At 41.5% G+C, this 26810-nt stretch overlaps 3 protein-coding genes across 4 annotated transcripts; 2 read left to right on the top strand and 1 right to left on the bottom strand.

Annotated features, from left to right (window-relative positions):
- Positions 1-4655: 4655 nt before the first annotated feature.
- LOC128726775 (arylalkylamine N-acetyltransferase 1-like) lies at positions 4656-20964 on the top strand. Of its 2 annotated transcripts, XM_053820602.1 has the most exons (5): positions 17011-17349; positions 18490-18823; positions 19098-19274; positions 19883-20035; positions 20126-20964. In XM_053820602.1, the coding sequence occupies exons 2-5, from the start codon at positions 18719-18721 to the stop codon at positions 20537-20539; spliced, it is 849 nt and encodes a 282-aa protein (XP_053676577.1). In that variant the 5' UTR covers positions 17011-17349; positions 18490-18718; the 3' UTR covers positions 20540-20964. The 2 variants fall into 2 exon arrangements, with proteins under 2 accessions (XP_053676578.1, XP_053676577.1); XM_053820603.1 differs by lacking the exons at positions 17011-17349; positions 18490-18823 and adding an exon at positions 4656-5008.
- Positions 20965-24200: 3236 nt separating this feature from the next.
- Positions 24201-25169, bottom strand: LOC128725187 (dnaJ-like protein 60). Its single transcript, XM_053818911.1, has 5 exons — positions 25058-25169; positions 24893-24986; positions 24651-24820; positions 24422-24571; positions 24201-24354 (listed from the first exon to the last, which is right to left on the bottom strand). The coding sequence occupies exons 1-5, from the start codon at positions 25111-25113 to the stop codon at positions 24201-24203; spliced, it is 624 nt and encodes a 207-aa protein (XP_053674886.1). The 5' UTR covers positions 25114-25169.
- Positions 25170-25674: 505 nt separating this feature from the next.
- Positions 25675-26506, top strand: LOC128725188 (5'-deoxynucleotidase HDDC2). The gene is made up of 4 exons (XM_053818912.1): positions 25675-25719; positions 25805-25943; positions 26022-26176; positions 26269-26506. The coding sequence occupies exons 1-4, from the start codon at positions 25675-25677 to the stop codon at positions 26497-26499; spliced, it is 570 nt and encodes a 189-aa protein (XP_053674887.1). The 3' UTR covers positions 26500-26506.
- The last annotated feature ends 304 nt before the right edge of the window (positions 26507-26810 follow it).

Raw genomic sequence — 26810 nt, 5'->3', positions numbered from 1 at the left:
TGCTGTCATAAATTATGGCTTTGTTTAATTATGATGACTATTACTTTGAGTTTACATTCATTTTATTTTTGATGCTTTTGGTGAAATTTTTAGGTAACTCTAACAAATTGCTAAGATTTTCTTCTCAAGCGTAGAAAAAAAGTAAAATTTATAATAATTCTGTCGAAACAGTGAACAAAAGTCACATTTGGATCAGTGTTTTCGATTACCTTTCATAGATTCATTGAAAAGTACTAACAATGACGGAATGAATGAATAATATAGAGCGTTTAGATCCTGTTGGCTTTTTAAAATGTTTTATGTCAAAATTTACAAGCAAACCACTCGTAAGCAAGTAGAAATATAGGATAATATATTGGAAAACACAGCTCTTTTAAGAAAGTACAAATTTGATCAAAATAATCTTTACGGCTTGAGTTAGAATCCAACAGGCTTTAAATGAGAAAATAGTCCTTTAAAAAATTACTTTCAATAAAATTGAGGTTAAGCTACTCGTTTGATATCCGACAGAGCAAAAACAATGAATACTATTTGATTAAACATTGAGTTAACCCTGATTTTAAACTTTAAAAAACCCTGAGTAACCGTTTGTGCTCAAATAACTATGGGTCATAGTTTTAAAATTTTTGACCAATATTAATTACTACCATGGAATGCATAAAATATTTGGTGACGAAAACTTCAAAAATTTGCCAAAGTAAACTTAATGTGCGCTTCGTTATTTGATGTTTTAATCCTTGTCAGCCCACTTTAACCTCTGAACTGCGAAGCTTGTAAATACATCTTGAAAATTCAGAACTCGATTTCAGATATTCAAACATTTCAAGAATGGCTACTGCGAAGAGTGGGAATAAGAGAAGAGGCAAAAACATTCAGCAAAGCATTTCAACAAAAACATTAAATTACCACTTTATATATATATATATATATATATATATATATATACATATATATATATATATATATATATATATATATATATATATATATATATATATATATATATATATATATGTATGTATATATACATACATATATATATATATATATATATATATATATATATATATATATATATATATATATATATATATATATGTATGTATATATATATATATATATATATATATATATATATATATATGTATGTATATATATATATATATATATATATATATATATATATATATATATATATATATATATATATATATATATATATATATGTATTTATATACTTCCTAACAGTTATCACTTAGGTTGTATGTTAAGTATAGGTGCAACATGCTTCAATCGATCAAGCAAGAGTTGTATGAATTATTCCACAGAATAGGTACACGTGTTATATAGGAAACTCAATTCCGCCTAAAACTATCACAAATACTGGTGGAGAACATAAATCTTTAATGTTATCTTTAGTTTTGCAGCAGATATGGTTTAATTGGTGTACTGGGTGACATTGGACGATCATCGGATCACCAGGAATTCTTTGAATTATTTTTAGCTGCTACGCTAGTTGTATCCACTTTTATATTCAATATTATCTCCAGCTTTCCTTTCGTTTTCTTAATTCTTGAACCAGAATGGTAGCAGCTATTGCTTGAATTGGTTTACTGGGTGACATTGGACGTTCATAGGATCACCAGGAACGCTTGGGATTATTTTTAGCAGCTACGCTAGTTGTAACTACAACTTTTATATTTATTTTAGTATTCAAGGTCGACCATGGTAAGGGTCATTGCTGGACAATTTGCAGTTATCGCTCATTCTTGGAACACCCATTCACTAAACCAAATCGAAACGATTGGGCTCCACTACTGGTGGTATAACTCGTACCACATGTACTATGAAGCTTGCCAAGCCGGTTGAGAATATTCTGTCGATAAATAATTGTGACTCTGGACAAATAAAGCGAATCGATCCGGTATTATTAAAACTCTGTTTTGCAGATGTATTTATATGCATATTTTTAAGATCTTGTGGCTCAAATATAACCTTTTTGATGAAATGAAAGCGTGGGTAGTATGAGACGGAGAGGAGCAATATGGTATAACTACAACAGTATGTAACTGTAAGCAAACTATTTTGTTCTACTTAAATAATACAGTCACATTTTTTAAGATGCTTACTTTCGATGGACTTATTTTCTGTTCATTTATTTGAATTATGCTTTCATGGAATTATTTTAAAATTAAAGCATAAGCAGTAAAAAAAAAATAGGTTAAAATAATAATAGGTTAAAATTAACCTATAGCAGTTGTTAAATGCTATTTCAACTTAGTTATTCATTTCAAGTATAACACTTACAAGTAGTGTTATATTTGTTTTTCCTATTTTCACTCAATCGATTAAAATCAAATTTAACACCTGCAAGTAATTTGCATTTGAATAGCATCTATCTTCCTTCACCTTTCTTTACACATTGCATCTGTTATATTATGCCACCGCTTTACTGGCTTCTTTTTCACTTGTTACAAAACATAACTAGAAATATTAGATGCTACAGGCATCAAAATTCTGAGTTTTAAACTCACTACTAGTGAGGAGGGCCGGCTACTGGCAGGGTTACTCGCTCAAATTGCAATCAGACGATTGATCGCACGGAGGAAAAATTTGCTTTTACTTCAATCGATCACACCATTTGTGATATTTCGGAAACATTGAATATATTCACGCACATGCTCCAGCAAACATCGACTCGTTCATTATGTAACTATCCATTCAATGTCCCGCTCAAGTGATTGCGCTCGAATTCTAGAAACAGCTGAAGTGGAGCTGATAAGCGCTTAGTTTATTTTTCGATGTTTCATACCATTGAATGGTTTCTGTTTTTTTTTTTATTTTCAAATATCCCATTTCTCTAAGATTTGCCGGGCCGGGTACGCGTAGGTTTCGGTCGTATTTGTTACTGAAATTGGTATTGAAATAGCACGTCAAGCCCAAGCAAACCACGCGGATGCAATTATCAATTTTCACCCAGCCGCGTCTGTGCTAAAGAACTGGTCAGTTGATGAAGTCAGTTCGGTTTTTGCTTATCTCAAGCGCCAACATACATCACGCCCGTTTTAATAACGCTCGGTTCCATGGTGGCTGAGGTCTGTGCAACAGTGACGACCGGTTTTATTGCCGCATTCACTTCCCTTGCAATATCGATATTTTAACCACCTAAACACGTGCCGATCTGGGTTAGAAGATGGCATTAAATAGACTCGGCTCCCTAGTCGCATTACATCTTTGAAGTGGAAATATTGAGAGTATTAGCAATGGCGCTTAATTTTACAATAAAAATGCGCGCCCCCAGCACATCGGTGACAGGAATTGTTCGAAGTTCTGTTCTGAGCGCCGTAGGTTCGCTTTCGTGTGGCTTCCCGATTTCCTAACAATTGTGGTACTTCAATGTCCCCCTACGACGACGGTGCACACCCTACGTGCGCTGATTTCGGCTTCCAAGGTGAGTCATTATTACGAGCCTTTTTCCAAGACTCAAACGACCACCACGAATGATGGCTCCGTGTGTCCCTAGGTGGCGTGCGTTCGTCCTTCTCCCCATTTGTGGCCTATTTTCGTAAGGGATGTGTAGTTTCCCGCACGCGGGAACGACAGAGAACGTTGCTCTTGCGTGGCGCTAAAATTGGTTTCGAGCATGCTAATTAGAGACCTGTCTCAAGCGGGGTCGCACCGAAGTAGACGTAGTTTTTGGAGCTTGCCTTAGCGGGCCAGCAAGCCGCAATATCGGATATCGGCGGTGGCGCGTTCGTGACTGTGAATTTCGTAGCACTCGTGGTGCTGGGGTGCTGATACGACGACGAACCATAACCGTGTGGGCCTCGTACAGCTCGTCCCATTGGGATTAGTGCAGGGGTGTCGAGCGTTACGAGGGAGCGCAAGAAATTGACACAGATAGGGAGAGAATTTTCTAACCCATACATTTGTTGTGTCGTCGTGATTGTTGTTATTTTTGCCGCCGGTAGCTTCCCGGACGGCTACCCCACTGGATCCGCACGAAATCCGTACTAGTGTCCCAGTCACGCCGCACCGCAACGACCAGTACTTAGGTGACGTTCGGGCGTGCTGCAGTATCGACACGCGGTTTCGTAGGCCACCTCGAATGTGTCCTTTTGCCCGCCAGTTCCGACGAGGGCTCGCTGTGCGTGTGCAAAGAAATTGCTGAAAGGGCCACCCAGCTCGAGAGAAGCAGTGCTTCAGGCAAATTCGGTAACGAAGCACGTACTCCATCTTCACTCGTGGGCGATCAATCCACGGGCCCTTCGGAGGGTTCAGCACGAGCGCCATTGCCTTTGGTGCGATACCGGGGGCTTGTCGGGTCGTTGTTTAGCAACAACCGCAACAAACTCGGGGCTGCAGGTGGCTAACGCCACGCTCCGAGCAGCGGCAATCTGGCGAAACGTGATCAGGGCGCACATTTCTGATACAGTTCCGAAAGAAACCCGATACATCCCTGCCATCCGGCATCTCCACATCAACCCCTTGACTGGGGCGGTTTAGTACGCGCCTCCCAGAAGGATAGACACGCGGGATGGTGCCGTAGCCCAGGAGGAATTGAGCAGTGAGAAGAGATAAGCGAGAGTGATAAGAAAACGACGACAGTTCTAACGACGACGACGACGACGACGACGACGACTACGACGACGACGACGGTGACTTCGGGTTCGACGAACACGACCGCCGGATAGTAGTAAAAGGGAAGGATTTTAGCTTCCTTGCGAGCGCAGCGTCCGGTATCTGTGGCACACGGTGGGTGGATAAGTACAGTGGATGCCCACGGTTGTCGGTGAATTTCCCTGCCCGGCGCACGGAACGCCAAACGAATCATCCCCAGAACGGGAGCGGATATCAGTGAGCTTTCATCCGGCGTGCGGTGCAGAACGCGTTCGACGCAACGGTGCTAGAGAGTATATTCCAAGGCGACAACTTTCCTAACATCGGTCAGCTAGAAACGCAGCATCGGTGGATAATACTGCGTCCTGTCGGATTCATCCTGCTATAGGTAAGAACGATTTGATGATTTTTTTTAATAAACGTGCGTCATTTAAAGAGTGGAAATTTCATTTTCATCTCCTCAACTAACGGCCATTGTCCTGGGTTAGCTTCACCAAGCATTTCGAGTTCCAAAAATACATCAAACATTACCAAACATGCAAATCGATCGAAGTGTGTATCAAAGGTAACTCATATCAAAATGACGATCGAGTTGACAAACTACCGGTTGTGGGAAGTGATAAAGCGTAGTGATAATAAAGCATGCATACCTTACACGCACTGGGAGAAAGATCATGTCCGATTTAATAGACGTAATTATTTTACGATGTATAGGCTGCGAATTTCCATTTTAATCAGCAAATTTTTCGCCTTAACACGTGTTTGCCCCTTGTTGAAGAGCACGTGTTTAGACGAAAAACAAAGCTAAAAAGCAAGGCATACAACAATTCGTGATAACGAACATGCACTGCTGTGTGCCTCAGTTAAAAAATTACGTTTAGCATTCAGTGTACTGCAAGCCCGGGTAATTGGTGTATGTGTACAATAATTAACTTCCATATATTCTGTACCATTTCTCACATCCCTAGAACGCTTGTGTCCATGACATTGGGAAATTTGCTTTTCTTAGAAACGTTGCAAAACATAACCATACCAGCTAGAAACATGAGCCACAGGGGTAAAAACGACTTTTAAAGATTTTTCCGTCATGAAATTCCGTCGTCACCGCAACGTGATTGGCATGCAAATTAACCATACCTCATCATCATGACTTTCATCATATCTTATATGTGTATATAAAGCCATCCAGGGCTGGTGTACGTACGGATAATTATTGCAAAAGCTGCGCCAATCTAATGACCTCGCAATCTGGAGAATACATTATCCTCGGTGTAGAGCAGCTCATCAATCTGCACAAACGCCCAAAATCTCGGGTAGAGCTCGGGCAGATTCTCGCCTGGATCCACGACCTGGAGCATATGTTCTGCAACACCAGGCGAGCCCGGAATAACGATCAAACGATGAGTTTGTGCTATGGCGAAACTACCGCCACCAAAGCGGAAGTCATGAGCACACAAACACACTTGCTCAAGCAAATAAGGCAAAAACGTTACGTTCAGCCAAAACAAGCTGGGACGGGAGCGAACGCAAGATAAATATCCTTCGCAAATCGCAAAAAGTCATCACACTAATGTACCTCCCAGGGCTACCAGTGAAAGGCGGCTCTAGCCGGAGATAGAACGAGGAGATGTCCCAAGCCATGCCGCTCGTACCAAGGGGGTTTTGGAAAGTTGCTTTTCGCGCCCATTTCACGCGCGGAACCAGGCAAAATGGTCGAGGAGCGTGTGGGAGCGAGGACGAAAAAAGACAAACTTTACGTTTTGTTGCTGATTGCCGTTTATAGAGGGATAGCAGGATTTCCCCGCGCCAGGAAGCTCCCACCAGGGCTCCAACTCTCCCCAAGGCAAGGGCAACACGCGGACAAACAGCAACGGGGAATATATTTATTTACCCGCATTTATTTATATAACCGTGGTAATGACGGTACGGTAGAGGGTCTTTCGGGGGCGAGATGCCCAGGATATTATGTACTGGGAGTCGCTCGAATCGGTTTAGATCGGATCGAATTGGACCGTACGGGAGGAAGGAACCCGAGCAAAGGATCTGTATCCTTCGTTTGCGCCAATAGCCGCGTTAAACGAATCCCCATGTCGCTTCGAACCGGAAGGTGAGCCGCCGCTGGCGTTTCCCATCCCATGGAAAACGGCTGTTGCTTTCGTCCGTGAGTCCGGTTTGGGGCCCGTTGGGTGGGTAGGTGTTTATCTCGTAGGAAATTATCTACAGTACGTAAGGCAAGCCGGTAACGCCGTGGGATCCGACAGCCGAACACGTTCTGAATGCTGACTAATGTATCATTTGATTTCGTTCGAGCTGACCCACCGACCGACTCGTCCCTTCGCGAAGAAGCGAGCAATTCCCGGAAATACTTTCCCAATTTCTAAGCCCCTTGGCTCATCTAAACACGATGGATGTCTCGACGGCGTGGTTGGACACGTCGGAGGAAGGCATCGAGAGTACATAACCAGCTCACCCAGTTCCATTTGAAGACGGTAGGACAACGGTGTTGCAACAGTCGAGTCGCAGCCCTTTTCCCTTTCGGATTCGTCTCATTCGCATCCGATTTATTTTCTGTCCCAGCTGTACCGCTATGCCGCTATGTACCCCGTCCGATGGCATTTCGTATTCGTAACTGCCTGCTTTCGTTGGCCGTGGTGCTGGAGCCCAAAAAACAACCCTCTCGCTCACGAGTTCTACGTTTGCTTTTATGTTCGTCTTGCGCCAGCTGCGCACCTTGCACAGCTTGACGGTGTCGTGAAATCCTTATTCGTCCTGATTGCAGGGGAAATCACATGATTACGTAATGGTGTTTTGCAAAGCCGACCTTGGGAGGATAATCTGTTCTGAAATGCGTTTATCTGGCGGACCGTTTCATCACATTTCAATGGTGAAATGGGAAGGCGCTTTTTTTGTAGCAATTTCCTATACAAACTCTTATGATAGGACATACTTCAGGAATTCAAATTGTGCTTTTTTGGGATGATATATCACTGCATGGTAGAACATTTGATACATTACCTCGTGACAAAAAATCTAAGAACTCTAAGTTTTCTTATCATCATCTTATTGAAATCTCCACGAACTTCGTTCTTGAAAATACTATTATTTGTCTATTCGACTGATCCATCTTATTTTCAAAGTATAACAGGTGGAGGTTGAGTGTCAAATCAATTTGACCTATTCTAGTGCATATTATTGCCAATTATAACGTCACATTGGAGAACGGATGCTGTATAAGTATTAAACAAGCTATCTTTTCGTTTCTATGTATCTTGCAATATCATTTTCCTTCAATAACACACATTCACCCCTGCAGGTTAATATTCCATTTATGATAACGATAACCGTCTGTTGCTCACGTGTTAGCCACAAAGCTACTTATTTACTTAGAAGCTCCATGAAGGTGTACTTAAACGTGTCCGTGCATCCTTCAAGGAGTGAAGTCAATTGCCTAAGTGATCAAGACCGTTCTTTGATATGGTTGTTGTTTCCAAGACAAAGAATTGTTTCTTCATGAAATACAACCGTCTTGATTTTCTAAGCAGTACCTATTTACTCCTAGTATATTGTATTTAGTCCTAGCAATTGAAGCTATCAGCTCATCAGAATGATTTGCAAAATAATTCTCAATCAATCAACATTTCCGCTCTGCACTGTATTCAATGGATAATTGATGTTGAAGTTCGTTAGGTCGCTGATAGCAAACTAAATCAACTACTTTTGTTTGACTGGACTGTTCAATTATTATCACATGAATTAGAAACTCGCCACAGCGTCGGGAAAAGATAACAAGATAAGGGTCTGGTATAACACAATCATTCGAATCTGCCATAAATGTAAAACAAAAAACCCCTTCACTAAATTACCTTCGCTCGTTATCTTCCATTGAATGTTCTTAGCAGTTTGCAGCTGCTTACGCAACCCTGCGTTAACCTAATTTTAAAGCCAAATAAATCAAAATTTTTATAGCAATCAGCATCAATAACATCAATATAAATAAAACCAAGAATCTTTGACGATTAGCCCACCTTCTGTTTTAACATTGAATGTGTGACATTGCAAATCGTCATGCGAAACGTTAGCTTGATAAACGATCTGTCATCGATTCCAGATATGCTGATTATCATACAGATTGCATTAATTTTTTGGACGTCTTAAAACCTCCAATGATTAATTGCTGTTTTATTGAGAAGCATTTGATCTCGGACAGAACAAATAGAACAGGGAGCGGCTAGTACGCCTCTACTGCAACTGCAACTCCACCGGTTCACGGGATGGGAAATGATCAGCTCGATCGCGTGAATCAACGGAAAATGGTTTCACTATGCAAACAGCACGATCTTTCGTCCATCGGTACACTCGAAGGTGCAGCGACAGCCCGAACTGCCATTAATTAGAATTACAATTAGAACCCTGGCTCGCAGCATAGAGACACAGCCAGTGCAAGGCGGATAGTAGACAGATTATGCTATAAATAACACCAGCTGTCCCACTGGATGCAACGCCAACACGAGAGATAGCTGATACGTGCCACCTGTGGCCTCCCGTTCAGACCGTCACTCGATCGCAAGCTCCAATGGCCACGACCCAGGTCGAGCGGCGCCCTGCGAGCCCGAATACGATGTCGCGGGAAACAACGCTTTGCACTGATTATCGAAGACCATGACCTTCTATCGGTGCTAAGCCACCAGCCACCACCGGTGGCCGGTGTTCAACCGACCGATATCAGACTACAGGCAGGCCATTGGCACAGATGCTAACAAGAAACGCCGCTAGACGCTGGGCAGTCGATGGGATTGGCACTACTCTGTCCCAGGGCTGGTCTGAACCCCGAAACACACTTCAAACACAGGTGTCCCACGACGTACGGTCCGCCACGGGTGAGTGACGTCGTGATGAGCGTTACGACAATCGTTTCCACTCTAACGCGGCCACACGATATGGGCCGGGGGAGGCTAATAAATAAATATGTCACTTTCATGCATCCCAGGTTCTTGGATTGTGTTTTCGTTCCTGAGAACCTCAAGGAACGGCACGCGACGGCTGCCATATGAAGCCACATGCCGCAGAAGGCTCGCGGAAGTCGAATGAGACTGACATCATGGGCGAACAGGGAACGAATGATCACGCAGGAAAAAAACGGGTACGATGTGATTGTGGGAAGGACTTTACCGTCAGGTGTAACCAAGGTAGCCATGGCGCTTGTGAGATCGCCGTGATATTGTCCTTTTTTTTTATTAGCGTTGGTTCTCGCGTCGACTTGCGACGGTTCCATTCTATTGAATAAACCAACAGATGCATATATCCCTCCGGTGTCCCTGTTGGCTCGATTTTAATATTCGTGACAGTGCTTAGCATTGACGGACGAAGCGTAATTGTGACTAATACGGCCCGATATTACACTATAGAATTGAGCTGCTTCGTTTCGAAAAAGCAAAAGGCGATGGTTGCGGCAAATAAAATACCATATAACATTGCCTGACTCACAACAACCGCATAAACGTGGACATAAAATTTGAGTAAAAATAGTCGGGCTATTTTGAGAGGTTCGGTTATTTCACCAAAAACGTTTTTAATAATGCACGGCTATTAATACTTGATTAATGACAAAATTCGTTACGGGCATTTAATTTGTTCCTCGTGCTAAAGCTCAAAGTTGCGCATTCGTTACACCGCCGGCAAAATAGCAACTGGCTAACGGAGAAAAAAAAAAACAATAACCGATAACGACACGATAACGTAACGAAAGACCAATTGTGGTGCCGACGTGCGAATAACGCCAGTGCCTACTGTGTATCATTGATTATGCGCTGATTAGCTTCGCGATTACAGCCACTCTTGCCATTTTTCTGGACTTCCTTCGGGCTGTGAACGACAAAACAACGGTTTTGCGGTTGTCGAGGACACGATGGTGGCAGTGTACCATGAAGTACTAGATGGACTTCATTTCGAGGCAAACACCGACGGCCACCGAAACAATCGGTTGACGCTAAACGATAAGGACTAAGGCTGCCACACACGAAGCAGGAAATGGATACTTGACCGTCACTGTCAGGTCACAAGCGTGATGGTTACGCTGGGCATGCCTTTCCTTATCGGATCAGGAGTGTCACGAAAACTTCATGCAGGAACTTGCACCGGGCGGTGCAACAACAAAAAAAAAGACATTGCTAAATTAAATGTAATTAGACGTTGAGCACACGCCCGCAAAGAATAAGCAATGTGCATGCAACGTCCGGAATGCTGGCCCGTCAACGGTGCATAGTAGATTCGCGCCAAATTACCTGCTGGACAAATTGTGGAGTCGAGGCCTGGTTGGGCTTTATTTTCTAAATGTCCTTTTCGGTTCGGTTGAAGTTGTTCTCGTAAACGAAAGTAATACTGTGCCACCAGCTTGACTCGCAGCTCATCACAATCGATCACAGATTTATTTTACAATGCTCCAGCACCACTTTTGACCCACACAATTCTCTAATCACCACTGTCCACGCGAGGCCTGGGTGAGGTGGAAACTGCAAATGCGGCATTAAAAAATTACTTTAATTGCTCATAAATAATCACTTGATCACGATCAATCGATCGATCCGGTGCTGATCGCGCCAGTTACCGAGGTCCGCAGGAGCAGTGCAAAAAAAAAAACCACCCTCCCGTTTGCCTCCCACTTGGTTTAATTTTGCCACTTCCATCCCTCCTGCACCGGCCAGCCATTGTGCCTCAAGCATCCGGTGCGATCGAGAGGCAGCACCTGTTGGCGTTACAGCCATCGTCGCGACACCAACGGCAATCAACTTTTCAGCGCGAAAGGCTTCTCGGTGACGTATCTTAATCTGCTGCTATCGAGCACCCATTGGCGCGTGCCACTGCTGCAGGTTGGCTCAACCTGCTGGTGGATTGATTTTTTTTACCACCCCCTTTTGGTTATTTATGCTCTCGTTCAGGCGAGCGCGTGCCGCATTAACGATCGCTCGACGAAGGACTCGCGTTTGCGATCGAACCTCAGGTCGAAATTTTATCTCGTAGCTTATTCTTCCTTTATTTTACTTGGGTTCCTGCCACGCTGAAGGAAGGATTGGCTTTCGGTGTGGTGAAAACACGAAAATGTGCGAGCCACCCCAGCAGGTTTGAATCCCGATAGGTTTCAGTATTCGAATGATTTATTGTATCCATTCCTGTTGCTGCTGTACCTGTACCGCGGGTCCTGCCTTTGTCTTCGTGGCTACTAATTATGACGGCACGTGTGCCCATGTGTGTCCGCTGGGGCGAGCAGAAAAAGCAACAACAGAAGAAACAAAAAATAAAATAAAATAAACGAAACAGGCAAGCGCGATGGTGTCGGCACGATAAAGCCCAAGGAACTCCTTGAAAGGTTGGCGCGTGTCGCGCACCACTTATGGAAGCCAGCGCAGAGGGGGTTTGATTTCTGTTTTGTTCTTACAATTCGCGATTTCAACCGACCATTCTCTTCGAATCGCGTGCCAACGGTTCCGCCTCTTGGCATCAGAGGCACGCGAATGCAGCGCAAACACCGGCGAACAAAAATTATGATAGCTTCCGAATATGTTCGCCCCTGCGCAACCAGTATGGCTCAAATATGCTGCTGATATGTTGATGCTGCTCAATCACTTGTTCGCATCTTGAGCGGAGACGTTTTCCTATGCTGGCAGGAACGTTGCTTCACTATGCACATATTTGTGCACAATAAACGTAGCGCATAGAGTGCAAACAACGCAGTCAAACCGAGCAAGCACTGTTCCAGCAGACTCGCACAGTTTTTGCTCAAATGCGGCACGCTTTTGGAATTAAGCGGCAACTGAAGAACAATTCTAATTCCACGGTTACGAGCCCCACGAGCTGCAAGCGGGAAAGGCAGCACAAGGTGGGACAAGTTCGCAATCCAGTCGTGGGGTTTTTGCGCGTGTGAAAGGACATGGGAGAGCGCTCGGGCGATTTCCTGGTTGGTGTAGCTTTGAATGTTATACATCCCTGGCTTACTGGCCGGAACGTGAATGTAGCTCCAGCTCGAAACCTTACTGCAAGTTTCGCTTGATGGACGTCGTTGGTGCGTGCTGCGTTTCCCACGGAAAATTACGGCGCGTGGTCGCACACATACACGGCCAAAAAAAATCCTTTACACCTCCCGGTGGTGGACGATGATCACCAGAACGAACCTGTACGTTAATGGCAATCGGACAGATCCATCACGTCTGATGCGGTGCAACTCCCCTATCGGGGGTCCGGTTTGTTCCTTTCGCCTAGACACAACCCGATCGGGACACCAAGCTGCTTGTTTATATTCATTTGTATGTGTGTTTGTATGTGTGTATGTGTCTGTTTTCCCCCCCGCTTTACTCGGACGGGGTTCGCGCGTTGAACGCGGACAGACTAGAATATGAAAAAATAATTCAATCTAACGCAACCGAATCACGCCGGCGGATATTTAATATCCGTTCGGCAAAAGACAAAACCGATTTGTTTATCCAAAAGGGCGAAACGTGGACGTGTTCAGCCGTTCGCGGTCGGTGTCGTGACACGCTTCCCTTCAAGACAACAAATTCCTTTCGTATCGAGCTGCTAACTGGCACGATGCATGCGCTGGAAAAGGTCGGAAATCGATGTTACGATGCTTACGTAACTCTGACAAACCCGGAAGCAGCGAAAACAAAAATCACACCGCACTTTTAGACTAATTTATTTTTGGTTACATTTTATAAACATTAATTTATTAACAGTACGGTAATAATCACCGTTAGTGATCGTAAGCGATTAAAGCGAGCTAAAATTTATACCAGCCAATAAAAAAAACCTGCCCACTTTGTCTGGGCTAGGATTCTTATTAACTCAGTATCGAATGGTATAACAATGTATTCGATGTATTGGATACAAAAATATATATATATTTCAAAAGCAATACTGTTGGTTATTCCTGTGTTATTGAGGTTAATTTGATAAATCTAATTTTATGGTGTTGTTTCCTGTCATAAGCGCGTGTACGCCAGCTCACGGTAATAAAAGGCGACAGTGAACGGACATAAACGCCTCAGGTGTTCGCGACCCTTATTGTTTCGCCCTTATCAGCTGCAATGAGTAGTTTTGCACGGCACAGTCAGATGATCATGACTGCATGCTAATAACTGCACCCCCAACCCTATGGCGCTTGTGCTCACGGGAGTGTTTCCGATTTTCACTGTGGCCACCGCACGATGCATAAATTAAATGGCAACCGGGAACGGATCTGCTCTCGGACATTAATGGCGTGGTCGCGTGGCTCACGACGAGCCTTAATGCGGATCGGGTCGCGGAAGGACACCACTCACATTTGGAGCGGCGGCTGACCGAGCTGATCCCAAGGTGAGGTAATTTATGCGCCCGAATCTGGTGATAAATTCACTTACCGTTTTTCTTCGCACTACGCCTGGCGACCCTGCACGAGGTTGCCCGACTTTAATTAATTAAACAGCGTACATTTAAGACTCAATCATTTTCACCACCGATTGCTAGGGGTGCTGTCTCGTATCCGTATGACAAAACCTGCTTCGATACCACATCCCAAGTCGCGCTGGATGGAGAACCATTCGGAGCAGAGAATCGTCGGACATGTGGCGTTCCCTACAATGTACTACACCGCCAAGCCTCTGTCTCAATGCCGACGAACAGCCGGACAGGAACCGAGTCAGATTTTCTTTTAATCCAAAAATAGTTCCAGCTACTGCCGTGGTGTGTGCGCCATTGTTAATTTATTTAGCGCACAAGGTTGCCAACTATTTCCTCCATCTCGTGGTTCACTATCAGCTGACTGACTATGAGGAGGCTGTGAACAGCGACCTGATCACTTACAGGCTCGTCGTAAAGGGTTTACTGTGTGCTGGACGGCACAACCAACAGCTGTAATAGGAGCGTTTTCGTGCGCTATTGATTGATAACAACGAGTATGATACACTAATACTTATTTAGTTTTATTTGGATGCATCCTCCAATTCATTGTACAAGTTCGGAAACACTTCCTTATGCAGGAGTGGCAGGCTGCAGAAACGACCGTCGAAATGATTGCGATGATATGAGACTATCCTTCTAAAAGGTTACTAGTTCACCTGACCTGATAAGTACCGTAATTCAATAGCACGAAACGTGGTACAGCAGCAATCAGGAAAAAGGGTGCGTCTCCCGTGATGCAGATGCATGTTGCCAATGCAAGTCAATTCAAACGATGCAACATAATACCTCGGTCCTTTCTTTCACGTGCTAGATGCGGTGTGCTTGTCGTTACTTCGACCACAACGGGTACGATCTAGTGGCCGGTAGTAAACACATTTGTTCGTTTGTTCGCTCGGGAGGAACTATAAATAGCCAGGCTGCAGATAGCAGCTGGAAGGTGGGCGCATTTCGCGCAAGAATCATTGAGCAATAGTATTTTTAGATTACTAGAGACACGAAACCCTATCGCATCGAACGCTCCGTACCGTCCCCACGTGCAGACTGCAAGCACTGACGAGACGAAATGATTCTGGCGTTCTGTCGGGTTGGCGTCAGTGGTTCCCTAACCATCAATCAGCCACTGACTGATGCTGATTGCGATGTGCCACTCTGCTTTCTGTCTAGTGTCCCGGTACGGCGTCGTTGGTCAGTACGAGAGCACGGCGTACATTTGGCGAGCTGCCTGCAACGCTGCCAAGTGCGGCATGGAATTGTTCTACGTTGTTGCGCTGTCGTCGCTTTAATCCTTTGCAAACGTTCCCAGTTTATCTGTGATGGTTCGCACCTGTGGTTACGCCGATGTTCAAACGGCTGATGCTGCGTTTGCGGCGGAACAACAAGGATCCATCCGAGCCGCGATTCAGTGAAGGTAGGAAAGTGAAAGCCATCCCACAGCATAACTGCAAATGAACTAGTGCATGTAGTGGGACGTTGCTAAGAGCGCTGGTTGAAACGTTCAAGGCTTTATTGTGGTTTAAAAATAGACCCCCTCGCGTTCGTGCGGCAGGATCTTTCGAGCTGCTGCAGACAGCACACACGCGCAATGGTCAGTCAATGCCGTGGACTTATTCTGTCGCATGAAATATGAGCCACAGCAGGAAGTACCTTGAGTACCTGTGGGAGCTTACGTGTCAGCCATCGAAACGCTGCAAATCTGTCGGTAGTGGAGCAGAAAACTTTCACTCCCTTTTTTAACCACCCTTGATGAATGTTTCAATGTCTCCCAAATGTGTGCTGTGCATTGTTTTATCAATTTTCAACACACACAATTGTGTTAGATTAATCCACACAAACGGCAAACGGTACACGTTAATCGTAACGATCAACGAAATCTGATCTACCGCGGGCATGATTGTGTTAAAGGAGCAACCAGGAAGCATGTCGTGGGTCGCATACTCGTTGAAAAACATGCCAAATCCAGCGAATCGAATGATACCGTGAGCAGTCAAACAATACATAAAAAAGAAAGGCAAATAAACATACACATTCTACCACGTTGACTTTGATGTCCGCGAAAATACGACATTCTCATTCTTGCCAAACAGTGCACAATAAAAGTTGTTGTTCGTAGAGAGAAAATGCTTTTCTCTATGATGAGGTTTAGTGCACATGTTCAACAACATACTATTGTTTCTGATGATGCATACAAATGATGGCAATAAGAACCATTTCTGTTGTGCGCAATATTTGACATTAACACGTGTTTGGTCAAGGAAAGTTCAAACTATAAGCAGAATTTTTAAATTGCTTGTTATATTGCTGCATTATATGATAATTCATCATCCAATATGATTACGTGTACTATTTATTCGTCGTAAAAATTGTTTGATTACATTTTTTGTATAAGCTGACGCCGCTTCGCATTTACTTCCCTCACATATATTGTAACCTTCAAGCAGCAGGATATTTCATACACGAAAATGCAAAGGGAATTGTACTGCGGGAAACGAACGAACCCGAATGAAAAGTTGAACTCACGCAGCCTGAGTAGAACAGAGCGAGAGCAGGTGTGCACAAACTTCGCCCAAACACTGTGACCACTGTCAGAGAACAGGAAAAGCGCCCGTTCTCTCGCCTCGCGCGTGCCCGTGGTAAACGGAAGGAAGGTTGCATATTGTTTTATCGCATTGCATCCTAGGTAGTAGACAATCCCTCCACCCTCCTCCGGACGCTGCAAACCCGCCGTGCCGGATGCTGCACGTCGGAGCACCCGATTGCCGATTGCTGCACCGTCACACACCAGCAAACCGGCACGCCGTCTCACACACCAACACCGATGGCGTGAGCCCGCGAGATCGTACCGACTAGAGCCGTCGTGTGCTAGAAGCTTTCGCGGCTAGAAGCGACAGAACCGTGTTCCAGTATAAATATGAGCCCGTTTCTAATGAAAGCTCATTGCCGCTGTTGTCCCTACGGTGTTCACTGTGTTTCGAAGGCGCACGCGAAATTCCGCCAATTCGTGTATTTGCTCGCAGCAGCAGTTACGCGTCCCGTCTGCATCATTTATCCTAGTGCATCATTTCGATAAAGAGCCGCAGAGCGGTAGTCGCGTGCGCCAAAGCAAGAACAAAAGTTTAAAAATACACAACCTTTCGGAACACACGGTTCCCCGTGGTTGCGCGTGAAGCTGGGCGCTTAGTCGTCGCGTGTGAGCAAGCAAATTCTGTCCGAGCGTTGGACGCCCGAGTCGTCACTGGCGGACAGATTGGCTGATCTGAGCGTGTATCTCCAGAGCGTGTATCCCGTGAGCCTGTGGCATGTGTACGTAATCGGATCGGAATGGGTGCGATAGATTTTGCGAAAATCGGCTGACGTTTTTCACCTGTGCTCGTGCGCGGCTATTACTAACATTAAATTGCCACCATTAGCTGCGCACCGTGCCGACTTCCTGCATGACACTATTGGTGTTTTGCATACTAATGAGGTTTCCAAAGAAAACACGTGTGAACGTCAGGTGGAACGTCGGGGTGCTGGTGACGTTCGATTAACTTGGTGTCCCATAGGTTTAGCTTATGCATTAGAGGCCCGAGTAAATGCTTTGCGCAACAATAGCCCGAATTATCTTCTAGATTGAACGGGTTCAGCGATGGGACGTTGGATGCTCTCATGCCTCATTAAGAATTCGATTGGAAACATGCAGCTGAAGTAGAGATGCATTTAACGATATAACTGCCGTGCGAGCTGTTTGTTATGCATCGCTGACTGAAACTGATCGCATGATCGATTGGCATTGTCGTTTAGACAAACTTTGTTTTGTACAGCACCATGAAATAAGATTCGCTTTCAGGCTTTTGGAGATTCATTTGAATTGTTTTTTGTTTTTCAATCGAATAGAAGCACCTTTCTAGAAGGATTTCTTCACAAAAAGTAAATTTTATATCAAATAAGGAATACTGATAGGTTTAATTATTTTTAAACTAATCGAATGATTGAAGATTATCGCAAAGAATGAATCTTTTTGTTGGCTAATATCGAAAAAATGAAAATTTACGTCATTTCTAAGCTGGTGGTAAGAAACCAATTTAAATGCAATAATTGCAACAATGAAATAACTATGCTCAAATCCAGCCTAAGCTTTGATTCGGTCTTTTGATCGACAACATATTCTATTTGATGGACGAAATAAAACGTTTACATATATTAAAAATTTAAAAAGCGTAGCATGATCACGAACATGGGACTAAGAAACAAAAAAAAATTAATTAAAGAAACGAATTTGATAAATTTTATTTGATGGAAATGAGATTAAAAAACAATGACACAAATTAAAATTTGTGTGTTTGTAATTAAAATGGCACAGATTAGCAAGTTACAAACCATTTTATTTTGTTATTTTTAGACTTTGTGAACGTTGCGTTTTATTTTTCGTTCTATTATCCTTTCAACCTCCTTTCATTTCAGGTAAATTCGTTCATTTAGAATAAAGTTGGCCACCACCTGACCCGTTCGTTATACTGCATGAATATTCAGTTATTTTATCAATTTGTATCATAAACACCACTGGGTTATTGTCGTATACGTTTCACGCATATCTGTGGCACATTATCGCACACTTTGATCTAATTTGCTCGCAAAACCACCTCCATTCACACCTCTGCACCTCAATCGAACGCATCGTCGATCCAGCAAAATGAAGGTAGACATACAAAATCACGTCGATCATCTTCCGGCGATCAACGGCATCACCGTTTCACCCACCCATGATTCGCTTACGCTGGATGAAACATGTCTGATGGCAAGTATTATTTATTGTCTCACTGTAAAACAAAAACACATCGAGCGAACCGTGCCCGTACTAATAACACGTTGATGCAAATGTTTGCCTACTCGACAAAATCAAAATGGCACAACTGTACAAACTGTCTGGTCATACAATGTGTTTATGCGCCACATTGCCACACCGTCGCAGCGAAATGATAACTCCTCAACGCGGCTAAAATGCGTCCGGCAAACGTTGTGCTATTTTTCCATTCATTGTTCCGTTCCTCTGTTCTTTGGCTACATTTTAGCTGTCCAATTTGCTAACAAGAAGCAACTGCATGGCTTCGAAAGCACCTACTATCTGCGACAAAGCGGGCAGTGATGATACGGAACTATACGAGATTGACAGGGATTTATCGATTTCGGTAATCACTGAGACGGACACCGAAGACGTGCTGGATCTGCTGAAAAGATTTTTCTTCAAGGTAAGTTTTTGCACACCCTTGCCAGACGCTATGTGGGTTAAAACTTTTGAGTGGATTAATTCAATTACCCTGCTAAAATGCTTTTAAATTTCGGAATCGATAGGATTGTTTCAATTTTTTCATCACCTCTTCCATGTGCGGTCATTAAGGCGCTTGTGGCAACTGCTATAGGTTTGAAAATCGTATAAAACATAACACATCCTATGTTTTCAATTCGGAGCAGTTCGATTGATTGCTAAAGCATGTACGTCTTTGCTCAAACATCCTAACATTTTGCATAAATATAATTTTACTCCAGCAGGTTCGGACGATTTGCTAACAATTTTAATCAAACAATCTTAACGGCTTGCTTTAGTATCAAATCACTATTTTACCGCCTCGAAACGCTCTGAGCTCTGTATATGAATAATGCATTATCATCGAAAAACGATGAATAAATCATGAAAGGAATTGAATTTATGCGGTTTTCAAGAATCCTTGGCTGCCCCAATTTTTCATGGGAACGTTATCTCCATGTCCCAAATCCTTTTCGCTTCGGAGCTCTGCTGGGGTGAAGTTTTCTTTAAGAGATTTTGTAACGTATTCGCTCTGCGTTTGTGTCATTTCAGGATGAACCCCTCAATACGTACGTTCAGCTCGGCGAGTGTAAGGAGCTGGAAAAGTACTGCACCAAGAGCCTGGGAGAGCATTCATCCTACAAGGCCGTCAATTCGAGGGGAGAAATTGTGGGTGTCATCCTGAACGGCACGATCATGAAGCCGGTAAGTTAGGTCGCTTTTGCGAACAAATGAAGCCAATTCACGCGCTAACTTCGAGCCTCTTTATATTCATGCTCTTTCTTTTGTTATCAGCAACCAGGCGATGAGCCTCCGGCGAAGCTGGCTACCAACTGTCTTCATCCGAAGTTCAAGAAAATCATGGCGTTGATGGACTACGTCGATGAGCAGTTCGACATCTTCGACTTGTATTCTGATATCGATCGATTTTTAGACTGTAAAATCATCTCGGTGGATACGCGCTACCGTGGATTGGGTATTGCGGGCATGCTGACTGACTACACGCTCGATTATGCGTCCCGAAATGGCATCAAGCTGATACACGTCCTGTGTAGCAGCCACTTTTCCGCTCGCGTTATGGAAAAGATGGACTTTTCGGAGGTGTATCGCTTGCCGTATGCTGATTACAAGATCGACGGCGAACAGGTGTTCGATCCGGAGAAACCCCACGTGGCGCTACGAATCCTTACGAAACGTTTAGACCACTAGTTGGGCGGTAATCAAGCGGCTCAAAGCTGGATAAACGCAACAGTTATTCAATCTTTGATGGTTGACAACTAAACCGGACCTGATGTGAGTACGACCGTAAATTTCGCTTGCTCCACCTGCTCATAATGGCGCAATGTCAATTACTTTATTTATTTAAAAATACCCACACACACACACACGCACATTTTGTTCCTCCACGTGTAGCGTGTACTTTTGAGAGAAAATTTCTACAAATTCATGATAGCATAAACCATGCTAACTTGTGATAACGTTTCGGTTTATAATGTGCTACTTTTGATCATAAAAATTGGAAAGGAAAGGTTAGTCCACCCCATCGATCAGAGGTGATCAGATCATCGCTCCAGTGTTGCAGATATGCATGTAACATTTGCCAGATAATATTTTATAATAAATCATTATTTATAACGATACGTTTGTGTAACGATACACTTAATTCATCCGAAAGATTGTTTGGTCTAAAATTTTACATAGCTGATTCGTAGTTTTTGTTTTTCTTTGCGTGAGCGCATAGCAGTTTAAAGTAATTTTATTAATGCTACGGCATAGAAGTGTTTTAAAATTACATAAATATAAAGTGTCATTAACATTTATATTAACTGCTCCGGTAAAGAGTGTGGTCGTTAATTAAAAGTTCTTCTTTTTTCCATAGGAAATTCCAATTTAGTGCAAAAAAGTGATGTCGTAGTTTGTATTTTTTATTCACAGTAAACCACATTTTATTGTAATAAAATTTAGTGCCAAATAGCCCTATCTTTCATTTATTTTCCGGTATAATCCGGTATAAGGAACAAATTCCTTTAGTCATACCTGCTGGCACACCCCACAGGTTGCCGTTACTTCCTCGTCACTCATGAAATGTGTTTTTCCCAGCTAATTCTCAAGAACCAGAAGAGAATGATATTTGCATACCGAACCCAGGTCTCCTGCCCAGCATTGAGATCTCCCTGCAATTACACACCGATATTCACGCACAAGTGCTTCCTCACGTGTGACACATCTATTTTCAATGAGTAATTGTTTTAAATGCAAAAAAAAAATAAATCGTACATCACAAATTATATACAATATCTTCATTCAATACAGAGTGCCGTCAAAGTCTTCATTCCTTAAACCCTAATACCATATTGAGCTACACATTTCGTTTTTCAATTGTCTTTAAATAATGTTTATTTTTTCTTGTTTTTACGTGTATTTAATTCGTCCGTATTTTTGTTTTGACCGTGTATCAGTTTAAATTTTTTTGAGCTTTATTTATACGAATATTGGGCCATAAACCTTCGAATATTAAATCAAAGCTGCGAGATTTTCATAGACAATTAGTTTATTGTACAGCTAGCTGCCTAGCACCTGATATAGATTTTAAAATTTCCCCTCGAGATTAAATTCATATTTTACCCGTTTGAGCCACATGGCACGTAGACTTTTATTTTATTTTTTCAATATAGAAGGTAAGACAAAATCATCACGGATCCAAAATAGCCTATCTTATAAATAAAAATGAATGTTCATATATATATATATATATATATATATATATATATATATATATATATATATATATATATATATATATATATATATTTATATATATATATATATATATATATCCCTCATTCCCTCTACCAAACACAGAAAAGTTATTGAAATATACATATGGCTTCCGATTCGATTGAAACACGGTACAAATGGTTCTTCCTATTCATAGTGCAACGAAAATTCATTTACGCCAGTGCGAAACAAAGGGAAGTTTCCAAAGAACCTCCTGTCGGTATCACAAAGAAAATAATTCAGTAATAGTAATAAACCTTGATCCGGATGATTTTAGGTGAGGATGATTCTTTTTACACAAAATTTAAAAAAAAAGAGCTCCCATACGAGCTCTTCCTATTAGAGTATTGGAAAATATGGTCAAGCATAGCAATCATGTCCGATTTAAATAAAATGAGGCAAATTCCTTAAAATGTCCATATTTACTGGAAAATTAGAATGGTGACGTTGCAGCTCTCCCGGGTGGAAGCAAATTGGTGGGGGGCATACAATACCTATTCGGAAAATTGGAATAAAAAATGCCCAAAATAACAAATATCGTCTAATTTAACAACAATTTTTCATGTACGCCTTAACACAGTCTATGCAACAAGTAGCAAAATATCATATTCTCCAATGCGGAAACAGCGGTATTATTTATTAGAATGTTCAAAAATCGCTCATCGATACAAATGTTTTTTGTTTATTCTTTCTAACGAGTAACTTTTACATTATGGACGGGAAAGGAATTTCCATTGAAAGTAAAGTTCATTATGGACGGGAAAGGAATTTCCAAAATGTAAAGACGTCAACAAACAGTTCAGTTTCCTGCAACTTTTCTCTCTTCTACCGTTTTTTAGACACTAAACTGCAAGAAGAAACTCAACTCTTCTTCACTCCACGCATGTCAAAATTTAAAAGTGTAAAATATTTTTCAACATATTGTTGTACATAACGCTATGCCCTTATTCAATAAGATTTAATTTTAAATTGTGTTGAGTTACGTTAGAAATGTGGTTGGTGTAATAAATTTAAATATGGATTTCAGAGTGTAATGTATACGAACATGGAATATCCTTTTGAAAGTAACAGCAATACAGATGAAATATAAAAGAAATGGAAAATTGTTTTCAGGCAGCATCGGTGACGAAATAAGAATAAGAAATAGAAAAGAAGAAAGAATTTGATCGTCATACATGCTCAAAATGGAACCACATGCTACTTTTCCTCATTGTTATGCAAATAAATTGATATGATGCATTCAAGAAAAATGGTAGTGATAAAAAAGGATTTTCGAAAGAGTTTGAGCGGAAAACAATAGGCATAAAAAATAGGTTTTACTAAATTCATGACGTGAAAGATGCGAAAGATTAGGGAGCAAATTTTTGTTAAGAACGTGTTGGTCATACGAAGCGAAGATTATGAAGAGAAATGGGAGCTGTGAAACAAAAAGAGAAGAAAGGATTTGATATATAATCCTTTCCTTGATAGCTAAGATGGTTTAAACGGTAGATTTGTTAAAAAGGAGTTCAGGACAGTTTGAAAAAACAAGGTATAGCTAATTGGATAAGATGTGTCAAGATCAACAGAGAAAGATGAATTAAATGAAATAGAAAACCTTGAAAGACGAAGCTAGGAATCACGTAAAAACAATGGATACAACTAAATGAGAAAAAAGGATATACACACCAAAAATTGAACTACACCAGTATACGTAAAAATGACCCTTTATGTTTCCTAAAACTACGTCGACCCAAATGAAATCGGGTTTATCAGCTAGTGGCATAATATTATGAAACACATTGTTATATTTCAGTTTGTCCATACTACTAAAGATATGACATTGAAAGAATATAAATAACGGTAAGCTTTGTAAACGTAAGAAAGTGTTTCGAGATTGAACAAAGCTTACCGTACTCTTGAAACAATTATTCTCATGTATCGTTTTAGATGCATTCATGTAACATCACAAACCCAGAAATCGTTTTGTGCATATTTCTTCAACATAAGTTTTAATCGCGCAGTTTTTAAAGGTCATTACTACATTTTTTTATTATTTACAAAACATTACAATGAGCGGTTTTCCATTCATACAAAACAGCTTTTAGGAGTGCTACCATATGGTTTCTTTGTTGAGTTTTGCTTTCATACGCTCAATTTGCGCTTTGTTTCCCATTTTTTCCGCTTCTTCGCGTATTTCAGCATGCTTAATTGCATTCTGCCTTGAGAATTCGTCCAACTGATCTCGTTTGAATGTGAACGATTTACTGAAAAACGATAAAAGAACATCAGATAACGTCATTCAAGCGAATTTGGCTCTGTTCTTCTTCTTACCTGATCGCCGCAACCTGCACAACGATTCCAATCAGCATGAAAATACCGCAACACACTACAATCGTCCAATTGCTAACTCTTTTAATGCCTTTAATTCCATAGTATGGCTCTTCTTCGCCGGTATAACGCTTAGTATTGGAAGCCCATGGTCTAAAAGTAGATTTTATAGTCAATGAGATCCAAGTTTATATAATCAATTAATGAAGAATTACGACGCAGCTTTCAATACCTGTGAAATATCTGGTTTCCTTTCATACCAGGATTCTTGATAAGTTCTAACTCGTAATCATACGCAGCTCTAGATTCAGGTTTACTAAGAACTTGGTAAGCTTCCAAAAGCTCGACAAAAGATTTATTATCATGTTTTCCTTTGTTGGTAACATTTGCGTCCGGATGAAGCTGAAAGGCAATTTGAATACACAAACACATTTGATTTCAAGTACAAAAGGAAGCGTTTCAAGTACTGCGTACTTCTTTGGACAGAGTGATGAAAGCTGTTCGAACATCTCTTGTGGTGCAATTCGGCTGCAATTTTAACACATTGTAGTGGGTTCGATGTGTGTATCTATAAAGTATCAATTTGCAGCAAAAGAGTCAACACCTAGTGCTTCAAAGACATAACCAACGGAAACATACCTTACTTGTACCAGTAGAGCTTTGCAAACTGCATTTTTGTGAGAAACTTTTAGCATTGCTTTTCAAAGTACGGTTGCGTGCGAGATCAGCCACTGTTGAATTAAGTTAAGTGCAGTACGTCTATTTCCTTATATTATCAACAAAACAATACCAGGAATACCAGCTGATTCTGTGTTAAGTCAGACATACACCTGCTATTCCTACTACGCTGTGTTGTTACGATAGTTTGTTTTGATTTTACTTTTTTTTATTTGTATCGACTACGATGTCAATTCGAACCCAAACTGTCAAACGTTTGACGTTTCTCAACCGGTGTCGAAACTATGCATAAAGAAAACAAGACGATAATCGTCGGATTTCACCAAAAGAGTGAAACTGTGTCGATTAGTTCATAGGCTTAGCAATTAGATTCTGTTTTAATTATCCAGTCACTACTATATCATACACCCCGTTTCGTGAGTTGTAGTTTATGAGCTTGAAAAGTTCAATCCTTCTCAGGATAGCGTTATCGGCTTTTTTTACTAGCCATCGATCGATCAAAATTTGTTTCGGAAAGAGTATAGGTTGAATTGACTAAATCTGGCGATAATTGTGAAGCGAACTGAAAGGATAATAAAATGAATAACTACATCAAGTTTATGGAAGTTTTGGGCAATGTTAAGGTGAGCTTATGATACTAAATATATTATATTATATTATTGTAAGTTGCATAGTGGGAAAGTAACGATTTATTAACGTGAATTTTAGCATTTGAAAAGAACGGGATGGGTCTTGCGAAACGTTAAAGATTGCGAGACTGTATCTGGCCACATGTATCGGATGGCGATGATGTCATTTTTTCTTGAAGAAAATCATGGTTTGGATCGGACCCGTGTTATGGAGATGTGTAATTAACAGCTTTGCATTTCAACATCACGTACTATATATAAAACCTACTAATTTTCTTTTATTTCTTTTTTATTAGCCCTAGTTCATGACCTTGCAGAGGGTATCGTTGGAGACATTACTCCGTACTGTGGGGTTTCTCGTGAAGAAAAATTGCTCAAAGAATTTTCGGCAATGGCAGACATAGCATCCTTGCTTGGTCCCAACAAAGATAAAATGATGGCTCTTTTCAATGTAATTAGCGGCTGATAGATTTCATCTCTACGATATTGTTGGCAGATCAGAATAAATGAAAGCTAATTTTGCCATAATGTTCAAATTTTCAGGAATATGAAGAAGGCATGACCCCTGAGGCAAAGTTTGTGAAGGATCTTGATCGATTGGACATGGTTATGCAGGCGTATGAATATGAAAAACGGGATAACTGCCCTAAAAAACTTCAGGAGTTTTTTGATTCAACAGAAAATAAATTCTCACATCCGTTGGTGATCGGTATTGTAAACGCTATAAAGGAACAGCGAAGACTAATTACTTCTACTGCGGACAATCTAAAGTGATAGGGGCATAGATACTAATAGCACAATTTTGTTTGAAAAATCCGGTTGTGTGTACTTCGTACATTTCATGTCTAGTAAATCAATTACTCGGTATTAATTTATTCTAAATGTCACTGTTAGTTTTTTTCAGTCCGAAACGTTATGATGATAAAAAATGATGATGATAATAAAAATGATTATAAGAATTCACCCAAACATGTGGAAAAAAAAGTTTTAAAATTTGGGTGCGATGTGAAATGTTCTTACATAATTAGTAAGCTCAAGTAATGTGCAATATTAACATCGTCGTACTGATCTATAATCGTGTTTCC

This window comes from Anopheles nili, chromosome 3, assembly GCF_943737925.1.
Source record: "Anopheles nili chromosome 3, idAnoNiliSN_F5_01, whole genome shotgun sequence".
In the NCBI taxonomy this organism is placed as follows: domain Eukaryota; kingdom Metazoa; phylum Arthropoda; class Insecta; order Diptera; family Culicidae; genus Anopheles; species Anopheles nili.
Note: the sequence above shows the minus strand (reverse complement) of the source record. Positions and strands in the feature narration are given on the sequence as shown.